This window comes from Oncorhynchus masou, chromosome 8, assembly GCF_036934945.1.
Source record: "Oncorhynchus masou masou isolate Uvic2021 chromosome 8, UVic_Omas_1.1, whole genome shotgun sequence".
Classification (NCBI taxonomy): Eukaryota; Metazoa; Chordata; class Actinopteri; order Salmoniformes; family Salmonidae; genus Oncorhynchus; species Oncorhynchus masou.
In genome coordinates, this window is record NC_088219.1 from 15,860,612 (window position 1) to 15,885,204 (window position 24,593).

Below are 24,593 nucleotides of genomic sequence, written 5' to 3' on the forward strand. Positions count from 1 at the left end.
GGACTACAGCTTGACTAATGGGACCATACCCAATAGCCTGTGGCAGAGGGAGCTTTATCCTGTGTATTGATCCAGTCCATCTACACTGCATCACCAGAGTGGACATTACTGTAAAGTGAAAATTCAGCTGTCTACCGATATCCCAATGTGTGTGTGTGTGTGCGTGCGTGCGTGTGCGTGTGCATGCCTATTGTGTGATAATTTGATATTTTTTTACAAGTGGAATCTATAGAGAAATCTAAATATGTACACTTTTTAAAATGTATTTCATGTCATTCACTTGCGCACAATAACGTTTTTGCATAACCCTATAATCAGAATCCATGTAAACTAGTACAAATTACATAAATGTTTTTTTTTTTCAACTGTTTGTCTGCATTGTGAGTCACACTCACAATTATCTGTCAGTAGACAATTGTCTGTTTTGGTTGTTTGCTGCACATCGGGGCTTGGTTTACTAAGATTCCTCATTTTGGTTAGAGCTATAATATGTCACCTCTTAATATGCACATTTTTATTTGTCAAAATTCAATGATAATTTTGTTTATTTTCAGTATAACCTTACATCAGAAAGCACTGCTTTTGTGTTACTCCACCTATTAATATAATGTGTTTAACTGGAGTTATACATGACCAGGGCATAGACACTTAAGAGTTGGATTCCTGCTTCCCATCACACATACACTTGACTCCTCCAGAGTCTTCTCTCTGAGGGTGGCGATGGGTTATATTGCTGGCTGGAGGAAATATGATGAGGAAGGGTGGGTCTGTCCCACTGATCTTCCCACTCTCCTCTTGCATGACTATGTCGCCTGTCTTGTCTCCCACACCAAGTCAACTCAGTGTGGATGATCAGGGCTGTTGTTGGACTGTTTAACACCTCAGTGTTGTCATCCGTGGAAAGGGACACCCATGACATACTGTCCATGTAGCAGCAGCACCACCAGACTAAAGTTACCTAAAGTTTTCCAAGCCAGCAAGTCGGCAGCCGTAATAACAAAATGGTATCAGACTCATTTTATAGGCTATTGAAGGGAACAACTGGCTGGAGAAGGGTGATTGACCTATAACACAGAGTAGGGTGATGGTAATATCAGGGGTGAGGTCTATGCATCTGTGCTTATTGTGGCATTTAAGACAATTTCAGTGTAGTCTAATATCATGTATTTCTATAGAGATGTTGATAAATGATAAACTATGCAATGTCTCAGGTGCAGAACATTGACTTTGCAAGGACCATCAGCCTCAGCTATTCACAGCACTGAGTGGAGGTCGGATATCATGTCAGACAAGTACATTTAGTTAATGACCAACAAAGCTTTAGCCTACTGTTTACATCAGCACATGTAAAAGTATTTCATCCTCCCATGATGTTTCGCAATAGACCATTTGAGCTATTTAAATTGTGTTGCCCCTTCCAAAGTAGTCCGGCGTAGTGGTGACACTTTCTGTCTGAGAATACGCGGCATGCATACCACCTCCATACGCTGCCACACGCTATCGCTGCCTCTGGGAAGCATGCCAATTTCAACACTGTCACCCAAACCAATCTGGCTAACTCCTCTCATCAAGTCTACTCCTCTACAATGACCGACATGTTGCTTTCCCATGAGGAGGAATAAAACCTAATCGAGATCTCACCGCAAAAAAAGGCCGGATTACAGGATATTACACTATACAACGTTTTTGACCGAAACGGATATCACACCTATCAAAGCTTGCCAGATACCCCGGTACCACCTGGAATTCGCGGCCACGTAAATTCGGACTGAAGTTTTTCTAGTGTAGACGTATCAACGGACCATAGACTAAAACAGATTGAAACGGATATTTTGTTTGACGTGGAAAATCAGACATATATTTCAGGAAAAACACAAGATAAATAAAACAATTATTGATGTTCCTAAAACAAAGGGTCTTTAGCCAAGCCTTCGAGGAAAAGGTGCTTTCACCGAAGAAATCTTCAGTCCAGGTAAATGGAGGCTGTGCACTTTTATTCTCAGAGGTAAACTCGATGCACGCAATTTTACACAATGTAGGCTATTGAAGCAGTCATAGGCGTTATGAGATGTAATTCTCTGGGAACAAGTTTAAACTGCAGAAGTGGTCAAAATATTGACTACCTTGTTTATTGGTATGCGATATCCCATTCATTTAGAATATTGGATTGAAACATGAAACATATTTACTTAATAATTGTTTAATACATTTGCATTGTTTGTTCAACCTTTCCCGTTAAACTGTGACTATAGCCTACGGTTATTTCAAGTTAATTTAATAAGAAAATATTGAAATCAATATTTAGACTGCTTCTGCAGTTTTAACTTAAATTCACTCTCTATCGAAGAGCTGGGCTATATTTGAAGTAGAATGCCAGAAGACAAAGCCAACACTGGCAGTCACTCCAACAACGTACATTCTATCTCACTGTACGACTGACGTGTTTGGGGACTGGGGTTCAGTTGGCCCAGATAGGCGTTCCCTAAGGAAATCACGGCCTTGTTTCTGAAAGCGACATATTAGAGGAAAGTCATTTTATTGTAAAACTTGTTAAAATCAAAAGCTATTTTAATTGATTCCATTAATTGACTCCCCATGTCACTTCATGCGGCAGATGATGGTATAGTATTCCTAGTTGGTAATACTAGTAAAATGTATGTGTGCGCGTGCACATGATTTGAGCGCAAGTAGTGGAGACCTTTCAGACAACTTAACCTTGATGTCTTCATTATGATGAAGAACTGTCTGTTGGGGGTCAAGACAAAGAGATTTTTAAATTATATACATTAACTAGACCATCTAAGAGAGTACTCAGAGTCCAATAATATTTTCAAGGTCTTTCTCTCCCTGCTAGTTAATTGATTGATTATTGGCACCAGATATCTGATGCCCCAGTCAGTCCTTGAATCAGTCCTGCACACCTTGATGGCCGGATTTGAGAAAGGTGACGTTTTGTTAAGTTACAGACTTGTTTTTTTTAAGTATCCCTTATCAATCTATACACAATACCCCATAATGACAAAGTGAAAACAGGTAGAGACATTTTTGCACATGTATTACAAAATAAAAAACAGAAATACCTTATTTACGTAAGTATTCAGACCCTTCGCTATGAGACTCGAAATTGAGCTCAGGTGCATCCAGTTTCCATTGATCATCCTTGAGATGTTTCTACAACCTGATTGGAGTCCATCTGTGGTAAATTCAATCAATTGGACATGATTTGGAAAGGTACACACCTGTCTATGTAAGGTCCCACAGTTGACAGTGGATGTCAGAGCAAAATCCAAGCCATGGGGTTGATGGAATTGTCCGTAAGAGCTCAGAGACAGGATTGTGTTGAGGCACAGATCTTCGGAAGGGTACCAAAACATTTCTGCAGCATTTAAGGTCCCTAACACAGTGGCCTCCATCACTCTTAAATGGAAGAAGTTTGGAACCACCAAGACTGAGCAATTGGTGGAGAAGGTCAGGGAGGTGACCAAGAACCCGATGGTCACTCTGACAGAGCTCCAGAGTTCCTCTGTGAAAATGGGAGAACCTTCTCTGCAGCACTCCGCCAATCATGACCTCAGACTGTGGCGAAGGTTCACCTTCCAACAGGACAACGACCCTAAGCACGCAGCCATGACATTGCAGGCGTGGCTTTGGGACAAGGCTCTGAATGTCCTTGGGTGACACAGCCAGAGCCCGGACATGAACCCGATTGAACATCTCTCTGGAGAGACCTGAAAATACCTGTGCAGCGACACTCCCCATCCAACCTGACAGAGGTATGGACATTTTATATTGAAGTTTTTTTTATAATACATTTTCTAACATTTCTGAAAAACAACTGTTTTTGCTTTGTCATTATGGGGTATTGTGTGTAGAGTGATGAGGAGAAAAAACAATTTAATCGATTTTAGAATAAGGCTGTAACGTAACAAAATTTCTGGGGTCAAGGGGTCTGAATACGTTCCAAATGCACTGTGGGAGGCGACAGTTGACTTCAGGCCTTGGCAGAGGTGATATTACCATGCAAGTTTAAGATGTTCAAATCAAATCAAAGTTTATTTGTCAAGTGCACTGAATACAACAGGTGTAGGTAGACCTTACAGTGAAATTCTTACTTACATGCTCTAACCAATAGTACAAAAAAGGTATTAGGTGAACAATGGGTAAGTAAAATAAAACAACAGCAAAAAGACAGGCTGTATACAGTAGCGAGGCTATAAAAGTAGTGACGCTACATACAGACACCAGTTAGTCAGGCTGATTGTGGTAGAATGTACATGTAGGAATGATTAAAGTGACTATGCATATATGATGAACAGAGAGTAGCAGTAGCGTAAAAGAGGGGTTGGCGGGTGGTGTGTGCCGGGACACAATGTCGATAGCCCGATTAGCCAATGTGCGGGAGCACTGGTTGGTCAGCCCAATTGAGGTAGTATATACAGTGGGGCAAAAAAAGTATTTAGTCAGCCACCAATTGTGCAAGTTCTCCCACTTAAAAAGATGAGAGAGGCCTGTAATTTTCATCATATGTACACTTCAACTATGACAGACAAAATGAGAAAAAAATACAGAAAATCACATAGTAGGATTTTTAATGAATTATGGTGGAAAGTAAATATTTGGTCACCTACAAACAATCAAGATTTCTGGCTCTCACAGACCTGTAACTTCTTCTTTAAGAGGCTCCTCTGTCCTCCACTCGTTACCTGTATTAATGGCACCTGTTTGAACTTGTTATCAGTATAAAAGACACCTGTCCACAACCTCAAACAGTCACACTCCAAACTCCACTATGGCCAAGACCAAAGAGCTGTCAAAGGACACCAGAAACAAAATTGTAGACCTGCACCAGGCTGGGAAGACTTAATCTGCAATAGGTAAGCAGCTTGGTTTGAAGAAATCAACTGTGGGAGCAATTATTAGGAAATGGAAGACATACAAGACCACTGATAATCTCCCTCGATCTGGGGCTCCACGCAAGATCTCACCCCGTGGGGTCAAAATGATCACAAGAACGGTGAGCAAAAATCCCAGAACCACACGGGGAGACCTAGTAAATGACCTGCAGAGAGCTAAGACCAAAGTAACAAAGCCTACCATCAGTAACACACTACGCCGCCAGGGACTCAAATCCTGCAGTGCCAGACGTGTCCCCCTGCTTAAGCCAGTACATGTCCAGGCCCGTCTGAAGTGTTCTAGAGAGCATTTTGATGATCCAGAAGAAGATTGGGAAAATTTCATATGGTCAGATGAAACCAAAATATAACTTTTTGGTAAAAACTCAACTCATCGTGTTTGGAGGACAAAGAATGCTGAGTTGCATCCAAAGAACACCATACCTACTGTGAAGCATGGGGGTGGAAACATCTTTGGGGCTGTTTTTCTGCAAAGGGACCAGGACGACTGATCCGTGTAAAGGAAAGAATGAATGGGGCCATGTATCGTGAGATTTTGAGTGAAAACCTCCTTCCATCAGCAAGGGCATTGAAGATGAAATGTGGCTGGGTATTTCAGCATGACAATGATCCCAAACACACCGCCCGGGCAATGAAGGAGTGGCTTTGTAAGAAGCATTTCAAGATCCTGGAGTGGCCTAGCCAGTCGAGCAATCACCAGGCAGTGATGCAACCAGTCAGGATGCTCTCGATGTGCAGCTGTGCAACATTTTGAGGATCTCAGGACCCATGCCAAATCTTTTTAGTTTCCTGAGGGGATTTGTAAGTCGCTCTGGATAAGAGCGTCTGCTAAATGACTTAAATGTAATGTAAATGTAATGTAAATGGAATAGGCTTTGTAGTGCCCTCTTCACAACTGTCTTGGTGTGTTTGGACCATTCTAGTTTGTTGTTGAAGTGGACACCAAGGAACTTGAGGCTCTCAACCTGCTCCACAACAGCCCCGTCGATGAGAATGAGGGCTCGGTCCTCCTTTTCCTGTAGTCCACAATCATCTCCTTAATCTTGGTTACATTGAGGGATAGGTTGTTATTCTGGCACCACCCGACCAGGTCTCTGAACTCCTCCCTATAGGCTGTCTCGTCGTTGTCGGTGATCAGGCCTACCAATGTTGTGTCGTCTGCAAACTTAACGATGGTGTTGGAGTCGTGCCCGGCCATGCAGTTGTGGGTGAACATGGAGTACAGGAGGGGACTGAGCACGCACCCCTGGGGAGCTCCAGGGTTGAGGATCAGCGTGGCAGATGTGTTGCTACCTACTCTTACCACCTGGGGGCGGCCCATCAGGAAGTCCAGGATCCAGTTGCAGAGGGAGGTGTTTAGTCCAAGGATCCTTAGCTTAGTGATGAGCTTTGAGGATACTATGGTGTTGAACGCTGAGCTGTAGTCAGTGAATAGTATTCTCACATAAGTGTTCCTTTTGTCGAGGTGGGAAAGGGCAGTGTGGAGTGCAATAGAGATTGTATCATCTGTGGATCTGTTTCGGCGGTATGCAAATTGAAGTGGGTCTAGGGTTTCTGGATAATGGTGTTGATGTGAGCCATTACCAACCTTTCAAAGCACTTCATGGCTACGGACGTGAGTGCTACGGGTCTGTAGTCATTTAGGAAGGTTGCCTTTGTGTTCTTGGGCACAGGGACTATGGTGGTCTGCTTGAAACATGTTGGTATTACAGACTCAATCAGGGTCATGTTGAAAATGTCTGTGAAGACACCTGCCAGTTGGTCAGCACATGCCCGGAGCACACGCCCTGGTAATCCGTCTGGCCTCGCAGCCTTGTGTATGTTGACCTGTTTAAAGGTCTTACTCACGTCGGCTACGGAGAGCGTGATCACACAGTCATCCAGAACAGCTGATGCTCTCATGCATGCCTCAGTGTTGCTTGCCTCGAAGCGAGCATAGAAGTGATTTAGCTCATCTGGTAGGCTCGTGTCACTGGGCAGCTCATGGCTGTGCTTCCCTTTTTAGTCTGTAATAGTTTGCAAGCCCTGCCACATAAAACGAGCATCAAAGCTGGTGTGGTATGATTCAATAATAGCACTGTATTGACGCTTTGCCTGTTTGATGGTTCGTCGCAGGGCATAGCAGGATTTCTTGTAAACTTCCGGGTTAGAGTCCCGCTCCTTGAAAGCGGCAGCTCTACCCTTTAGCTCAGTGTGAATGTTGCCTGTAATCCATGGCTCCTGGTTGGGGTATGTACGTACAGTCATTGTGGGGACGACGTCCTTTGATGCACTTATTGATAAAGCCAGTGACTGATGTGGTGTACTCCTCAATGTCATTGGAAGAATCCCGGAACATGTTCTAGTCTGTGATAGCAAAACAGTCCTGTAGTTTAGCATCTGTTTCATCTGACCACTTTTTTATAGACCGAGTCACTGGTAACCATTACCTCAGTGGTGGAATAAGATTACCAACACAGTCCATATTACTGAAGCACTTCACTGAATGAAGACTGAAGACTACTCTCCATATCCTTACCACACCTAAATAATAAATAATGTACACTGCTCAAAAAAATAAAGGAACATTTAAACAACACAATGTAACTCCAAGTCAATCACACTTCTGTGAAATCAAACTGCCCACATAGGAAGCAACACTGATTGACAATAAATTTCACATGCTGTTGTGCAAATGGAATAGACAACAGGTGGAAATGATAGGCAATTAGCAAGACACCCCCAATAAAGGAGTGGTTCTGCAGGTGGTGACCACAGACCACTTCTCAGTTCCTATTCTTCCTAGCTGATGTTTTGGTCACTTTTGAATGCTGGCGGTGGTTTCACTCTAGTGGTAGCATGAGACGGAGTCTACAACCCACACAAGTGGCTCAGGTAGTTCAGCTCATCCAGGATGGAACATTAATGCGAGCTGTGGCAAGAAGGTTTGCTCTGTCTGTCAGCGTAGTGTCCAGAGCATGGAGGCGCTACCAGGAGACAGGCCAGTACATCAGGAGACGTGGAGGAGGCCGTAGGAGGGCAACAACCCAGCAGCAGGACTGCTACCTCTGCCTTTGTGCAAGGAGGAGCAGGAGGTGCACTGCCAGAGCCCTGCAAAATGACCTCCAGCAGGCCACAAATGTGCATGTGTCTGCTCAAACAGTCAGAAACAGACTCCCAGAGGGTGGTATGAGGGCCCGATGTCCACAGGTGGGGGTTGTGCTTACAGCCCAACACCGTGCAGGACGTTTGGCATTTGCCAGAGAACACCAAGATTTGCAAATTCGCCACTGGCGCCCTGTGCTCTTCACAGATGAAAGCAGGTTCACACTGAGCACATGTGACAGACGTGACAGTCTGGAGACGCTGTGGAAAACGTTCTGCTGCCTGCAACATCCTCCAGCATGACCGGTTTGGCGGTGGGTCAGTCATGGTGTGGGGTGGAATTTCTTTGGGAGGCCGCACAGCCTGCCATGTGCTCGCCACAGGTAGCCTGACTGTCATTAGGTACCGAGATGAGATCTTCAGACCCTTTGTGAGACCATATGCTGGTGCGGTTGGCCCTGGGTTCCTCCTAATGCAAGACAATGCTAGACCTCATGTGGCTGGAGTGTGTCAGCAGTTCCTGCAAGAGGCAGGCATTGATGCTATGGACTGGCCCACCTGTTCCCCAGACCTGAATCCAATTGAGCACATCTGGGACATCATGTCTCGCTCCATCCACCAATGCCACGTTGCACCACAGACTGTCCAGGAGTTGGCGGATGCTTTAGTCCAGGTCTGGGAGGAGATCCCTCAAGAGACCATCCGCCACCTCATCAGGAGCATGCCCAGGCGTACAGGGAGGTCGTACAGGCACGTGGAGGCCACACACAAAGTTGGATCAGCCTGTAGTGTGGTTTTCCACTTTAATTTAGAGTGTGACTCCAAATCCAGACCTCCATGGGCTGATAAATTTGATTTCCATTGATAATTTTTGTGTGATTTTGTTGTCAGCACATTCAACTATGTAAAGAAAAAATTATTTAATAAGAATATTTAATTCATTCAGTGTTATGTTAATGCAACATGCAACCAATTTCAATGATTTAATAGAGTTACAGTTCATATAAGCAAATCAGTCAATTGAATTAAATTCAATAGACCCTAATCTATGGATTTCATATGACTAGGCATAGGCCCACCCACTGGGGAGTCAGGCCCTGCCAGTCAGAATGAGTTTTTCCCCCACAAAAGTTTTTATTACAGACAGAAATACTCATCAGTTTCATCAGCTGTTGGATGGCTGGTCTCAGACGATCCTGCAGATGATGAAGCGGGATGTGGAGGTCCCGGGCTGGTGTGGTTATACGTGGTCTGAGGTTGTGAGGCCAGTTGGACGTACTGCCAAATTCTCTAAAATTATGTTGGAGGCAGTTTATGGTAGAGGAATTAACATTAAATTCTCTAGCAACATCTCTGGTGGACATTTCTGCAGTCAGCATGCCAATTGCACGCTCCCTCAAACCTTGAGACCTCTGTGGTATTTTGTTGTGTGACAAAACTGCACATTTTAGAGTGGCCTTTTATTGTCCCCAGCACAAGGTGCAGCTGTGTAATGATCATGCTATTTAATCAGGTTCTCGATATGCCACACCTGTCAGGAGAATGGATTATCTTGGGAAAGGAGAAATGTTCACTGACACGGATGTAAACACATTTGAGCACATCAATTGAGAGAAATAAGCTTTTTTGTGCATATGGAAAAATTCTGTGATATTTTATTTCAGCTCATAAAACATGGGACAACACTTTACATGTTGTGTTTATATTTTTGTTAATTATAGTTATCATGTGGTTTGACTGTGTCTCTCTACTGTTGCTGTTCTTTTGCACAGGACCTTAAAGTGGATCTGTGAACAGCTAGAATGAAATGGGAGAAGTTTAAGCCTCCAGAGCCAGATGATGCCATGTGCTGTTTTGAATGTAATTTGGACCCACATGGATGCTTCTGTGACTGTGACGACCTGGATGAAGCTTGCAGCAGGTGAGGTGGGTGGAATGGGAAGGAGGATCATGGCAAGACTCAGCAGTCCAAGTTCACGTCTTACCAGTGCTTGACTTGGACTGAAATATTTGCCAGTACTCATTTTTGGTGCTGGTACTGTTTAAATTTAGGTTCATGATCTCCACAATACTTTTGAGCTAATATTCTATAAAAGGAACAGGAGCTTTTGCAGTAGAACATTTGAGGTGCCTGTAACAGCGTTCTTCTTTAGTTGAAAGAGAGTCGGACCGAAATGCAGCGTGTAGGTTACTCATGTTTATTTAGTGAAGACAAAACGAACGAACTATACATGAACAACTAAATAATACAAAACAACAAACGGAACGTGAAACCAATTACAGCCTGACTGGTGCACACTACACAGAGACAGGAACAATCACCCACGAAATACAAAGCAAAAACCAGGCTACCTAAATACGGGTCCCAATCAGCGACAACGAGAATCACCTGACTCTGATTGAGAACCGCCTCAGGCAGCCAAACCTATTAAACACACACACCCCTAATCAGCTACAATCCCAACTACTACAAACCCCAATATGAAACTACAATACAACATAAACCCATGTCACACCCTGGTCTGACTAACTAATAAACTAAAACACAAAATACTAAGACCAAGGCGTGACAGTGCCAGTATTCAGCTCCGGTGAGCTCCTACCCAAGTTAAGCACTTGGTCTAACCCCCTGTCCTCTCTGTGTTTCCTCTCTGTCGTCCCTGCCCTCATGTATTTTCCAGGTGGCTGAAGGGTGAGCCTCAGAAACCTGACTGTGCGTTGCCTGTGTTTGGTGCAGTGATGGACCGGCTGAGGTTGAGACTGTTATCAGGGACAGGCGGGTGGAGATCTCCATGGTCCCAGCTTTAGTGCTGCTTCCCATGCTACTGCGGCTGGCAGCCCTGCACTTCCTGCTCGGCCTGGTCATTCTGACAGCCCTGCCTGGCCTGGTGCTGTGGTACTACTACGCCACACACCGGAAGAAGGGCCGCACCCTCTTTTTCCTCAGCCTGGCGCTCTTCTCCCTAGCCTACATGTACTTCCTCTTCATCACAGAGATCCTACCTCGTGGGGACGTAAGTCATCTGCAGCTGGTGACCGTGACAACGGGTGTGGTTCTTACTCTTATCTCTCTTGTGCGCACCAAGAGGGGGCCAGGCTTCGTGCAGCCTTCCCTGGCTGACACACACAGCACCAGCACCAATCATTGCCAACTGCCTGACAAAGACTCTGCCTCTCAGATGGGAGTGGACCAGTCGGTGTTGCCTGCCAGACCAGTGGAACAGCAGACACAGTCCCTGACAGCGAAGGGGGGCAGGTGTCCTCTGTGCAAAGTGGTGCGTCCCCCTCGGGCGGGACATTGCCGGATCTGTGGAGGCTGTGTCCAGCGCCTGGACCACCACTGTATCTGGTGAGTTTCATTAAACACCTTTGTCAGTTGTGGAGGATCAGTCATTTAGTACACCATTATGTGTTCAACAACAGTCTGACAGAAATACCTTTCTGCAACACTCAGATAACCATAGCGTTATCACGTCTGACTCTACTTCCCTGATATATACACATGTGTAACAGTATAACTTTAGACCCCTCGCCCATACCGGGCGCGAACCAGGGACCCTCTGCACACATCAGCAACTGACACCCACGAAGCATCGTTACCCATCGCTCCACAAAAGCCAGGGCCCTTCCAGAGCAAGGGGAACTACCACTTCAAGGTCTCAGAGCAAGTGACGTCATCGATTGAAACGCTATTTAGCGTGAACACCGCTAACTAGCTAGCCATTTCACATCCGTTATACTCACCCCCCTTTTGACCTCCTGCTTTTCAGAGGCAACCAGTGATCCGGGTCAACAGCATCAATGTAACAGTATAACTTTAAACCGTCCCCTCGCCCATACCCGGGTTCGAACCAGGGACCCTCTGAACACATCAACAACACTCACCCACGAAGCATCGTTACCCATCGCTCCACAAAAGCCGCGGCCCTTGCAGAGCAAGCGGAACTACTACTTCAAGGTCTCAGAGCAAGTGACGTCACCGATTGAAACGCTATTTAGCGCGAACACCGCTAACTAGCTAGCCATTTCACATCCGTTACCCATGCAATATTTTAATCTCTCAGAATCCCCACAATTATATTCGCTCAACACTTCTCTTCAACACAAAATCATGATCTCACTAAGTGTCGTACTGTCAGGCCAAGAAGACGTCACCAAAGCAAACCAGGCTGTACAGACATGTGTAGGGCCCACAGGGGTTCACCCTTCAGCAGGGTGAGGCGACCTCAAACCAGGACAATCTGTTATCTATGGCATTTAGATAGACTCACCAACACAACCAGACACATTTAGAACACGTAGTCACATTCTCTCACATTCATGCTAATTGTACTCTCACATGCAAACACAGCAGAAGTTGGTCATTTGAACTGTGGGTGTCTGTGTGTGTCTGTGTCTCTGTTGTCTTGTGCATCACTGCTGAGGCAGGATTAACAGCTGTGTGGGCCAGGCTAATCATCGTAGCTTCCTGCTGACCCTGCTCCTCTTTCTGTTGACCTCTCTGCATGGAGTCAGTCTGGTGCTGCGCAGCGTGTGTCCCCAACAGAACCTGCTTACCGCCCTACTCTACTGCCCTGGTGTCTACAGTCAGTACAGGTACACTACGGTATATGGTATTTGCTTAAAATATACACACATGAAAACGTATTACAAAATGACAATTGTAATTACATAGCAATTACCTAATAATTACTTTTGGTGTATTTAGCATTCATTGAGACAAGCACCACTATATTGCCTGCTATTTGGCACCAGGTAGTTACCAAATGTTTTGAGTTATTTAAATAAGTACAAGAAGATTTACTTAAAGAATCAGGTAACTAAAACCAACTGAAATAGAACTGAAAGATGAAGCGTTATGCTGATTTCTAAGTGTAACTATGCTCATGCTGATGTTTTTCCAGCTCAGCCCTGTGCTTCACCTGTGCCTGGTACAGCAGTATTGTCACAGCAGGCCTGCTAAACCTGCTGGTGCTGCAACTTATCAATATCAGCTACAATGTGACAGAACGGGAAGCACAACTTGCACTGCGGAGGAAAAATGGCCAGAGTCGTCCGTGTGGCCTCGTTGTCGACACAGGGGTCTACTCACGTGGCTTCTGCCAGAACTGGGCTGAATTCCTGGCAATGAGAGAGCCTGTCGATAGACCATCCTCCGTCCTCACTGACTTGGTTTAGCCTTGGCTTAACACCATGCCACTGCCTAAGCAGGTCAACATTGCTGGGTTTCAACTGTGTGGCTTTAGGGACTGTGAGCTGCTCTGGATCTCTAGGTATTGCAACTCAGAGGTGTTAATTTTGAATTGTTATATACCTCTACATTCCAAACACTCCAGGTCGAGAAAATAACCATGATCCTCCAAGTTGTCATGGATCTGACACTCTTAATAATACTAGTAAATATATAAAGGGTTTCTCTGACTAATAGGATACGTTTTAACGTCTTACAAATATCGGTTTGATTTTGCTGTCTCTATCTTTTCCAAAATGATGTAAAGATTCGTAACTATGGGAGAATAAATAGCAATAGATTCATAGAAAGACGTGAGTTAGAGAACATGTTTAAGAAACTGCAGACTACTTATTGGCAGAATGCACCTGGCCATAAGATTACTTCAAAGGGAGGAAAGATGTACAAGTTCTGCCAGACATGACAGACATACATCCTCTCACCCACGCACACTCTTTGTAGTTGAAGTGCTAGTATTGTTAAGTTTTAATTTACATTACTTATATTTCAACTATCCTTTTACTTGTATAAGACTAAGTCTCATCTTCCTTTGTATCTTGTTTGTTTGTCAAGCCAATAAAGCATATCTTATCTAACGGCTAAGAGTGGGAGACAATGTGTATTAGTGGGGCATAGAAAAACAGTCGACCAGGGCTGCTGTGTTCAAAGGAAGTGACTAGAAGCTCAGTAGGCCTCATCTGTGTCATCGCGGCAACAAACCTACATAATGAGAGTCTGTGTAGAACTGTCACTAGTTCGTTAGTAAGTGTACACAGTATTTTCAATATTTTAACTGTTTAAAACCCACAACTTGAATTGCAAACGTGGCTACTGTTGAAGATATGCACATGCTCTCTCTCTTACTCACTCGCTCACACACAAACAGACTGATACACACACACACTGATTGTATTTCCTGTTGTACCTTGTGTGTTTCTTGTTGGACCTTTCTCACCCGCTGGCGTTGAATCTGTCATTTCCTGTCATTTCATAAAGCTCAGAGATATTCTCCATCCCCCCCAACATTGCTGCATTTCCCATCATGAGTGTCAGTACTAAAGAGTGTCTGCTTGTCCACTACTGGTCCTCCGCAGCACTGGTCTTCCTGCTCCTCTGTTCTGGTAAGAGACCCACGTTCCCACTGGAGAGAGACTGTGTTGATAAATGTGTTATTAGACATTAATGTTCTGATAAGGTATAGAGTATAGGTCCTGGCAAATCTATTCTGACTGGTTCTCTCTGTGTACGAATATGCCTACATTTGAACTAATTAGTATTGGTGATAGTTCTATAAAGAATAGAAGAGGACTTGTTGTAAATTAATCATGAATACCACGCAACTAAGACTGTGGAAGATCACAAATGATCATCAACAGGGTCACTGCATAGTACAAACAACATTATGTACAGCAATTAGGAACAAACTATTGTCGAACAGAGCTGAAATGATAGGACAAATTCAATACTCCACTTTAACAAAAACTATTCAAAAACTATACTATTCAAGAAAGTATGCCGATCCCTTCATTTTGTTATGTTACAGCCTTATTCTAAAATGTATTCAAATGTTTATTTCCCCTCATCAATCTACATACAATACCCCATAATGACAAGGCAAAAACAGTTTAGAAATGTTAGTACTTTTAGTACTTTGTTGAAGCATCTTTGGCATTGATTACAGCCTCAAGTCTTCTTGGGTATGACACGACAAGCTTGGCACACCTGTATTTGGGGAGTTTCTCTGCAGATCCTCTCAAGCTCTGTCAGGTTGAATGGGGAGCGTCGCTGCACAGCTATTTTCATGTCTCTCCAGAGATGTTAGATCGTGTTCAAGTCCGGGCTCTGGCTGGGACATTCAGAGACTTCTCCCAAAGCCACTCCTGCGTTATCTTCAAATCAAATGTTATTGGTCACATACACATGTTTAGCAGATGTTATTGCGAGTGTAGCGGAATACTTGTGCTTCTTGTTCCGATTGTGCAGCAATATCTAACAAGTAATATCTAACAATTCCACAACAAACACCTAAAACACACAAATCTAAGTAAAGGAATGGAATAAAAATATATGAATATAAACATATGGATGAGCAATGTCAGAGCGGCATAGACTAAGTGTAACGTGCGTTGTTTGAAGGTGACCAAGGCGCAGCGTAATTTGTGGTCATCATATTTATTTAAATGAGAACCAGCAACAAAACACAGAGCTGTCCAAAAAGAAGATCCCACAACATAGGTGGGAAAAAGGCTACCTAAATATGATTCCCAATCAGAGACAACGATAGACAGCTGCCTCTGATTGGGAACCACACTCGGCCAAACACAAAGAAATACAAAACATAGAATGCCCACCCCACATCACACCCTGAGCTCACCAAATAAAGAAATAAAATGTCTCTCTAAGGTCAGGGCGTGACACTAAGATGTAATAGATAGTATAGAATATAGTATTTACAGTTGAAGTCGGAAGTTTACATACACTTAGGTTGGAGTCATTAAAACTCGTTTACAACCACTCCACAAATTTCTTGTTAACAAACTATAGTTTTGGCAAGTCGGTTAGGAAATCTACTTTGTGCATGACACATGTAATTTTTCCAACATTTGTTTAAAGACAGATTATTTCACTTATAATTCACTGTATCACAATTCCAGTGGGTCAGAAGTTTACATACACGAAGTTGACTGTGCCTTTAAACAGATTGGAAAATTCCAGAAAATTATGTCATGGCTTTAGAAGCTTCTGATAGACTAATTGGCATCATTCGAGTCAATTGGAGGTGTGCCTGTGGATGTATTTCAAGGCCTACCTTCAAACTAAGTGCCTCTTTGCTTGACATCATGGGAAAATGAAAAAAAATCAGCCAAGACCACAGAAAAAAATGGTAGACCTCCACAAGTCTGGTTCATCCTTGGGATGAATTTCCAAACGCCTGAAGGTACCACATTCATCTGTACAAACAATAGTACGCAAGTATAAACACCATGGACCACGCAGCTGTCATACCGCTCAGGAAGGAGACGCACTCTGTCTCCTGAAGTGCAAATCAATCCCAGAACAACAGCAAATTACCTTTTTTTTACCTTTATTTAACTAGGCATGCCAGTTAAGAACAAACTCATATTTTCAATGACAGCCTAGCAACAGTGGGTTAACTGCCTGTTCAGGGGCAGAACTGTACCTTGTCAACTCGGGGGTTTGAGCTTGCAACCTTCCGGTTACTAGTCCAATGCTCTAACCACTAGGCTACCCCGCCACCCCACCTGTGCCACCTTGTGAAGATGCTGGAGGAAACAGGTACAAAAGTATCTATATCAACAGTAAAAACGAGTCCGATATCGACATAACCTGAAAGGTCACCCAGCAAGGAAGAAGCCACTGCTCCTAAACCGCCATTAAAAAAGCCAGACTACGATTTGCAACTGCACATGGGGACAAATATCGTACTTTTTGGAGAAATGTTCTCTGGTCTCATGAAACAAAAATAGAACTGTCTGGCCATAATGACCATTGTTATGTTTGGAGGAAAAATGGGGTTGCTTGCAAGCTGAAGAACACCATCCCAATCGTGAAGCATGGGGGTGGAAGCATCATGTTGTGTGGGTGCATTGCTGCAGGGGGGACTGGTGCACTTCACAAAATAGATGGAATCATGAGGAGGAAGATGATATGGATATATTGAATCAACATCTCAAGACCTCAGTCAGGAAGTTAAAGCTTGGTTGCAAATGGGTCTTCCAAATGGACAATGACCCCAAGCATACTTCCAAATTTGTGGAAAAAAGGCTTAAGGACAACAAAGTCAAGGCATTGGAGAGGCCAACACAAAGCCCTGACCTCAATCCCATAGAACATTTGTGGGCAGAACTGAAAAAGTGTGTGTGAGCAAGGATGTCTACAAACCTGACTCAGTTACACCAGCTCTGTCAGGAGGAATGGGCCAAAATTCACCCAACTTATTGTGGGAAGCTTGTGGAAGGCTACCCTAAACGTTTGACCCAAGTTAAACAATTTATAGGCAATACACTAAATTAGTATTTGTTAGCATGTAAACTTCTGACCCACTGGGAATATGATGAAAGAAATAAAAGTTTAAATAAATCATTCTCTCTACTATTATTCTGACATTTCACATTCTTAAAATAAAGTGGTGATCGTAACTGACCTATGACAGGGAATTTCTACAAGGATTGAATATCAGGAATTGCAAAAAACTGAGTTTAAATGTATTTGGCTAAGGTGTATGTAAACCTCTGACATCAACTGTAGAAGCTGTTTTTCAGTCTCTAGGTCCCAGCTATGGTGCACCTGTACTGACCTCACCTTCTGGATGGTAGCTGGGTGAACAGGCAGTGGCTCGGTTGGTTGTTGTCCTTGATCTTTTTGGCCTTCCAGTGACATCGGGTGCTGTAGGTGTCTTGGAAGGCAGGTAGTTTGCCCCCGGGGATGCGTTGTGCAGACCCACCACCCTCTGGAGAGCCCTGCGGTTGTGGATTTCCAACCGGAAAGGATTTCAGGATTTCTGACAGGATGCTCTCAATTGTGCATCTGTAAAAGTTTGTGAGTGTTTTAGGTGACAAGCCACATTTTTTCAGCTTTCTGAGGTTGAAGAGTCGCTGTTGCACTTTCTTCACCGCACTGTCTGTGTGGGTGGACCTTTTCAGTTTGTCAGTGATATGTACGAACTTAAAACTTTCCACTTTCTCCACTCTTTGCCCATCGATGTGGATATGGGGGTGCTCCCTCTGCTGTTTCCTGAAGTTCACGATCATCTCCTTTGTTTTGTTGAAGTTGAGTGGGAGGTTATTTTCCTGACACCACATTCCGAGTGCCCTCACCACCTCCCTATAGGCTGTCTCGTTGTTGTTGATAATTAATTAAGCCTACCAATCTTGATGATTGAATTGGAGGCGTGTATGGCCACGCAGTCATGGGTGAACAGGGAGTACAGGAGGGGGCTGAGCACGCATCCTTGTGGGGCCCCAATGTTGAGTATCAGCGAAGTGGAGATGTTGTTTTCTTCCTTCACCACCTGGGGGCAGCCCGTCAGGAAGATCAGAACCCAGTTGTACACGGTGAGATTGAGACCCAGTGCCTCAAGCTTAATGATGAGCTTGGAGTGTACTATGATGTTGAATGCTGAGCTATAGTCAATGAACGGCATTCTTACATCGGTATTCCTCTTGTCCAGATGGGATGGGATAGGATAGTGTGCAGTATGATGGCAATGATGCAACGTCTGTGGACCTATTGGGACGGTAAGCAAATTGAAGCGAGTCTAGGGTGACAGGAAAGGTGGAGGTGATATGATCCTTGACTAGTCTTTCAAAGCACTTCATGATGACAGAAGTGAGTGCTACGGGGCAATAGTCATTTAGTTCAGTTACCTTTGCATTCTTGGGTACAGGAACAATGGTGGCCATCTTGAAGCATGTGAGGACAGCAGACTGGGATAGGGATAGATTGAATATGTCCGTAAACACACCAGCCAGCTGGTCTGAGCATGCTCTGAGGACACGGCTTGGGATGCTTGTTTTGCTTGTTTGATTGCCTTGGGGAGGGAATAACTACTCTGTTTGTATTCTGCCATATTCCCAGTAGACATGGTTAAAAACAGTGGTACGTGCTTTGAGTTTTGTGCGAATGCTGCCATTTATCCACGGTTTCTTGTTAGGGTAGGTTTTAATAATCACAGTGGGTACTAAATCTCTTATACACTTCCTTATAAACTCAATCCCCGAATCAGCGTATCCGTCAATATTATTCTCTGAGTCTACCTGGAACATATCCCAGTCCTCGTGATCAAAATAATCTTGAAACGTGGATTCCGATTGGTCAGACCAGCTTTGAATAGTCCTTAGCACGGGTACTTCCTGTTTGAGTTTCTGCCTATAGGAAGGGAGGAGCAAAATGGAGTTTCAGATTTGCCAAAATGAGGGTGGGAAGGGCCTTGTATGCATCTTGGAAGTTATAGTATCAATGGTCCAGTGTTTGTCCAGCGCGAGTGCTACAGTCGATATGCTGATAGCCTTTTTCTCAAATGTACTTTTTTAAAATTCCCAGCTAAAATAAATGCAGCCTCGGGATATATGGTTTCCAGTTTGCATAAAGTCCTGTGAAGTTACATGAGGGCCGTTGTGGTATCGGCTTGAGGGTGGATATACACGGCTGTGACAATAACCAAAGAGAATTCTCTTGGGAGATAATACAGTTGGCATTTGATTGTGAGGAATTATCGGTCAGGTGAACAAAATGGCTTGAGTTCCTGTATGTTGTTACAATTAAACCATGAGTCGTTAATCATGAAACATACACCCCCACCCTTCTTCTCCCCAGAGAGATGTTTATTCCTGTCGGCGCGATGCACTAAGAATCTCGGTGGCTGTACCGACTCTGACAGCATATCCTGAGAGAGACAAGTTTGTGTGAAACAGAGTATGTTACAATCCCTGATGTCTCTCTGGGGATTTCGTCAACTTTGTTATCTAGGGACTGGACAGTAGTGAGTAATATACTCGGAAGAGGTGGGTGGTGTGCGCGCCTCCAAAGTATGACTAAGTTGTGTGCTTAGGGTCATTGTGGTGTTGGAAGGTGAACATTCACCCCAGTCTGAGGTCCTGAGTGCTCTGGAGCAGGTTTCCATTTAAGAATGATGGAGGCCACTGTGTTGTAGGGGAACTTCAATGCTGCAGAAATTTTGCTACCCTTCCCCAGATCTGTGCCTTGACACAATTCTGTCTTGGAGCTTTACGGACAATTTCTTCGACCTCGTGGCTTGGTCTTTTTTCTGACATGCACTGTCAACTTATATAGAAGGTGTGTGCCTTTCCAAATCATGTCCATCAATTTAATTTACCATAGGTGGACTCCAGTCAAGTTGAAGAAACATAAACGATGATCAATGGAAACATAAAGTATCTGTTTTAAAGTGTCAATACAATTGGAAAAATTTCTAAATACATGTTTTCACTTTGTCATTATGGGGTATTGTGTGTCGATTAATGTTTTTTTTATTTGATCCATTTAAGAATGTAACGTAACAAAATGTGAAAAGGGGAAGGGGTCGCAATACTTTCCAAATGCACAAAGTTAAGAAACGTGTGCCAATGTTTTCATTATGATGTAAGATCATCCCAAAATAAGACCCCCATCCCTCCAGGTTGTTTTGCAGACAGCAGGGTGAGAACTTCTGGTAACATCACAGCAAAGATTGGTCATCCTGTGACTCTGTCCTGTGAGCTGTCTGAAGACGGGAATGTGTCCCAGGTTGAGTGGAGGATTGGAGGGTGTGATGGCCGTAGGATTCTGGTTTCGAACACAAATAACCCAGTTGTCGTGGAGCAAGACTATATCGACCGTGTCTCTGCTGTGACGATGCGTGGATTCACGTTACTAGGGACACAGAGGAATGACGCTGGGCCGTACTGCTGTTCTCTCACAACCTTCCCACTTGGGTCTTTGAAATGTCACCTTTTTTTGTATCTGACTGAGGACCCACAAACAGGTACTGGCCACCTTCACCAACTCTAAACCAGGCTATCATGTACCTCACATATTTCTCTTCTACGCCAAGTTGTTCTGCCATAGAAGTACCTAGTCACCAAGATGACACCCACAACAACCACGCGCGTGCTTCCTTTCTGAACTGTCACACTAACTTATACGTCAGCTATTGTAATAATCTGAACAAGGATGTAGAAAAGATAAGAAATTTCTAACTAGTTCCCTCCTGTTTTGTCAGCGTTCAGTGACTCTCCTCTCATAATGATTGTGTCCATTGCGAGTGGGATTCTGGGAGTGCTGGTGCTGGGAGGGACCATAACAGCACTGTTGCTCTGTCAGGTGAGACTCACACATCTACCCATAACACCTCTCTCACTTCATAGTTATTTCAATGGTTCTGAGAGAGGGCTAGAGATGAAATTCTCTAATGCCCTTAGGTGGCTATAATCGGAACTGCAGTGTAGCTTGGTGGCTGCGATTGATAGATGTTGTCACGTCAAGCTGCTATATAACCCCGTTTCTCTCCAAAGTGTTTAATGGAACGTTCCCATATTCACAGAGGTGTAGAAGACCCGTGCAGGACCCTGTTCATGTGGCAGTTCATCCAGGGGGGCTTCCACAAAACCCCCCCTCCATCCTCCAGAAAAGCCAGGCCCATGCTCCCCCACCACAGAGGAGTAACAGTGAGGAGGAGGAGGAGAACGGGGAAATGGATTACTTGAACGTTACAGCGCTTCGCCTCCCCAGAATTCCACCTACTGCCTCCTCTGCCTTGAGGAAGAGCTAGAGAATACTGCACTCTCATACTAACAGAATAAAATACAAACAAACAAAGACATGTATTCATAAAGACACAATATAATGTATACACACACTCACTGACACAAAAGCAGTTACATTCACACACATGACCTATGTTTGGTTTGGGACAATTTCCAGTTTAGCATCTCCCCTACTCTGAATTAAAGATCTAATGTTGGATTTGATCATTGTAAAACCTTATTGTGCTGGCTCTGCATCCTAAATATCTTGTGTTTTGTAATAAAAAGGAATTCAATATCTCTCAAACGCACAGAATGGCCCTGCAGCATGATTTTAACAGTCACACTACACCATTAGAAAAAATGGTTATTTGGCTGTCAATCAATCAATCAAATGTACTTATAAAGCCCTTCTTACATCAGTTGTTGTCACAAAGTGCTGTACAGAAACCCAGTCTAAAACAAGAAACAGCAAGCAATGCAGGTGTAGAAGCTTGGTGGCTCGGAAAAACTCCCTAGAAAGGCCATAACCTAGGAAGAAACCTAGAGAGGAACCAGGCTATGAGGGGTGGCCAGTCCTCTTCTGGCTGTGCCAGGTGGAGATTATAACAGAACATTACCAAGATGTTCAAATGTTCATAGATGACCAGCAGGGTCAAATAATAGTCACAGTGGTTGTTGAGGGTGCAACAGAGTATCTCTACCGCTCCTGCTGTCTCTAGAGAGTTGAAAACAGCCGGTCTGGGACAGGTAGCACGTCCGTTGAACAGGTCAGGGTTCCATAATCCAACCCGGACAGGAAGATCACGTCAGTGACTCAACCCACTCAAGTGACGCACTCCTCCAAGGGACGGCATGGGAAAGCACCAGTAAGCCAGTGACTCAACCCACTCAAGTGACACACTCCTCCTCGGGACGGCATGGGAAAGCACCAGTAAGTGGAACAGGTCCTATGATTAAGTGTAATTTGGCCCAGGAGTGTGAAGGTGAACGGAAAAGCACTGGAGCAACGAACCGCCCTTGCTGTCTCTGTCTGGCCGGTTCCCCTCTCCACTGGGATTCTCTGCCTATAACCCTATTACAGGGGCTGAGTCACTGGCTTACTGGTGCTCTTCCATGCTGTCCCTAGGAGGGGTGTGTCACTTGAGTGGGTTGAGTCACTGACATGATCTTCCTGTCCGGGTTGGCTCCCCCCCTTGGGTTTGTGCCATGGCGGAGATCTTACTGGGCTATTCTCAGCCTTGCAAGTTGGTGGTTGAAGAAATACCTGTAGTGGTGTGGAGGCTGTGCATTGGCAAATTGGGTTGGGTTGGGTTATATCCTGCCTGTTTGGCCCTGTCCGGATGTATCGTTGGACGGGGCCACAGTGTCTCCCGACCTCTCCTGTCTCAGCCTCTAGTATTTATGCTGCAATAGTTTGTGTTGGGGGCCTAGGGTCAGTCTGTAATATCTGGAGTATTTCTCCTGTCTTATCCGGTGTCCTTTCCCTCTTTCTTTCTCTCTTTCTTTCTCTCTCTCTCTCGGAGGACCGGAGCCCTAGGACCATGCCTTAGGACTACCTGGCCTGATGACTCCTTGCTGACCCCAGTCCACCTGGTCGTGCTGCTGTTCCAGTTTCAACTGTTCTGCCTGCGGCTATGGAACCCTGACCTGTTCACCGGACGTGCTACCTGTCCCAGACCTGCTGTTTTCAACTCTCTAGAGACAGCAGGAGCGGTAGAGATACTCTGAATGATCGGCTATGAAAACTGACATTTACATTTACATTACATTTAAGTCATTTAGCAGACGCTCTTATCCAGAGCGACTTACAAATTGGTGAATTCACCTTCTGACATCCAGTGGAACAGCCACTTTACAATAGTGCATCTAAATCATTTAAGGGGGGGTGAGAAGGATTACTTTATCCTATCCTAGGTATTCCTTGAAGAGGTGGGGTTTCAGGTGTCTCCGGAAGGTGGTGATTGACTCCGCTGTCCTGGCGTCGTGAGGGAGTTTGTTCCACCATTGGGGGGCCAGAGCAGCGAACAGTTTTGACTGGGCTGAGCGGGAACTGTACTTCCTCAGTGGGAGGGAGGCGAGCAGGCCAGAGGTGGATGAACGCAGTGCCCTTGTTTGGGTGTAGGGCCTGATCAGAGCCTGGAGGTACTGCGGTGCCGTTCCCCACAGCTCCGTAGGCAAGCACCATGGTCTTGTAGCGGATGCGAGCTTCAACTGGAAGCCAGTGGAGAGAGCGGAGGAGCGGGGTGACGTGAGAGAACTTGGGAAGGTTGAACACCAGACGGGCTGCGGCGTTCTGGATGAGTTGTAGGGGTTTAATGGCACAGGCAGGGAGCCCAGCCAACAGCGAGTTGCAGTAATCCAGACGGGAGATGACAAGTGCCTGGATTAGGACCTGCGCCGCTTCCTGTGTGAGGCAGGATGTTGTAGAGCATGAACCTACAGGAACGGGCCACCGCCTTGATGTTAGTTGAGAACGACAGGGTGTTGTCCAGGATCACGCCAAGGTTCTTAGCGCTCTGGGAGGAGGACACAATGGAGTTGTCAACCGTGATGGCGAGATCATGGAACAGGCAGTCCTTCCCCGGGAGGAAGAGCAGCTCCGTCTTGCCGAGGTTCAGCTTGAGGTGGTGATCCGTCATCCACACTGATATGTCTGCCAGACATGCAGAGATGCGATTCGCCACCTGGTCATCAGAAGGGGGAAAGGAGAAGATTAATTGTGTGTCGTCTGCATAGCAATGATAGGAGAGACCATGTGAGGTTATGACAGAGCCAAGTGACTTGGTGTATAGCGAGAATAGGAGAGGGCCTAGAACAGAGCCCTGGGGGACACCAGTGGTGAGAGCGCGTGGCGAGGAGACAGATTCTCGCCACGCCACCTGGTAGGAGCGACCTGTCAGGTAGGACGCAATCCAAGCGTGGGCCGCGCAGGAGATGCCCAACTCGGAGAGGGTGGAGAGGAGGATCTGATGGTTCACAGTATCGAAGGCAGCCGATAGGTCTAGAAGGATGAGAGCAGAGGAGAGAGAGTTAGCTTTAGCAGTGCGGAGCGCCTCCGTGATACAGAGAAGAGCAGTCTCAGTTGAATGACTAGTCTTG

At 45.0% G+C, this 24,593-nt stretch overlaps 2 protein-coding genes across 2 annotated transcripts; both read left to right on the top strand.

The window, feature by feature from the left end:
• The first annotated feature begins 1,572 nt into the window (after positions 1–1,572).
• LOC135543878 (palmitoyltransferase ZDHHC23-A-like) lies at positions 1,573–13,771 on the top strand. The gene is given in 6 exon segments (XM_064971195.1): positions 1,573–1,972; positions 9,770–9,918; positions 10,679–10,773; positions 10,776–11,346; positions 12,426–12,593; positions 12,902–13,771. Coding segments are annotated over 5 exon segments (1,227 nt in total). The 5' UTR covers positions 1,573–1,972; positions 9,770–9,799; the 3' UTR covers positions 13,176–13,771.
• Positions 13,772–14,211: 440 nt separating this feature from the next.
• LOC135543879 (uncharacterized) lies at positions 14,212–21,796 on the top strand. The gene is made up of 4 exons (XM_064971196.1): positions 14,212–14,348; positions 20,387–20,731; positions 20,969–21,069; positions 21,290–21,796. Exons 1-4 carry the CDS (start codon positions 14,270–14,272, stop codon positions 21,515–21,517), a joined length of 753 nt encoding a protein of 250 aa, XP_064827268.1. The 5' UTR covers positions 14,212–14,269; the 3' UTR covers positions 21,518–21,796.
• Positions 21,797–24,593: the final 2,797 nt, after the last annotated feature.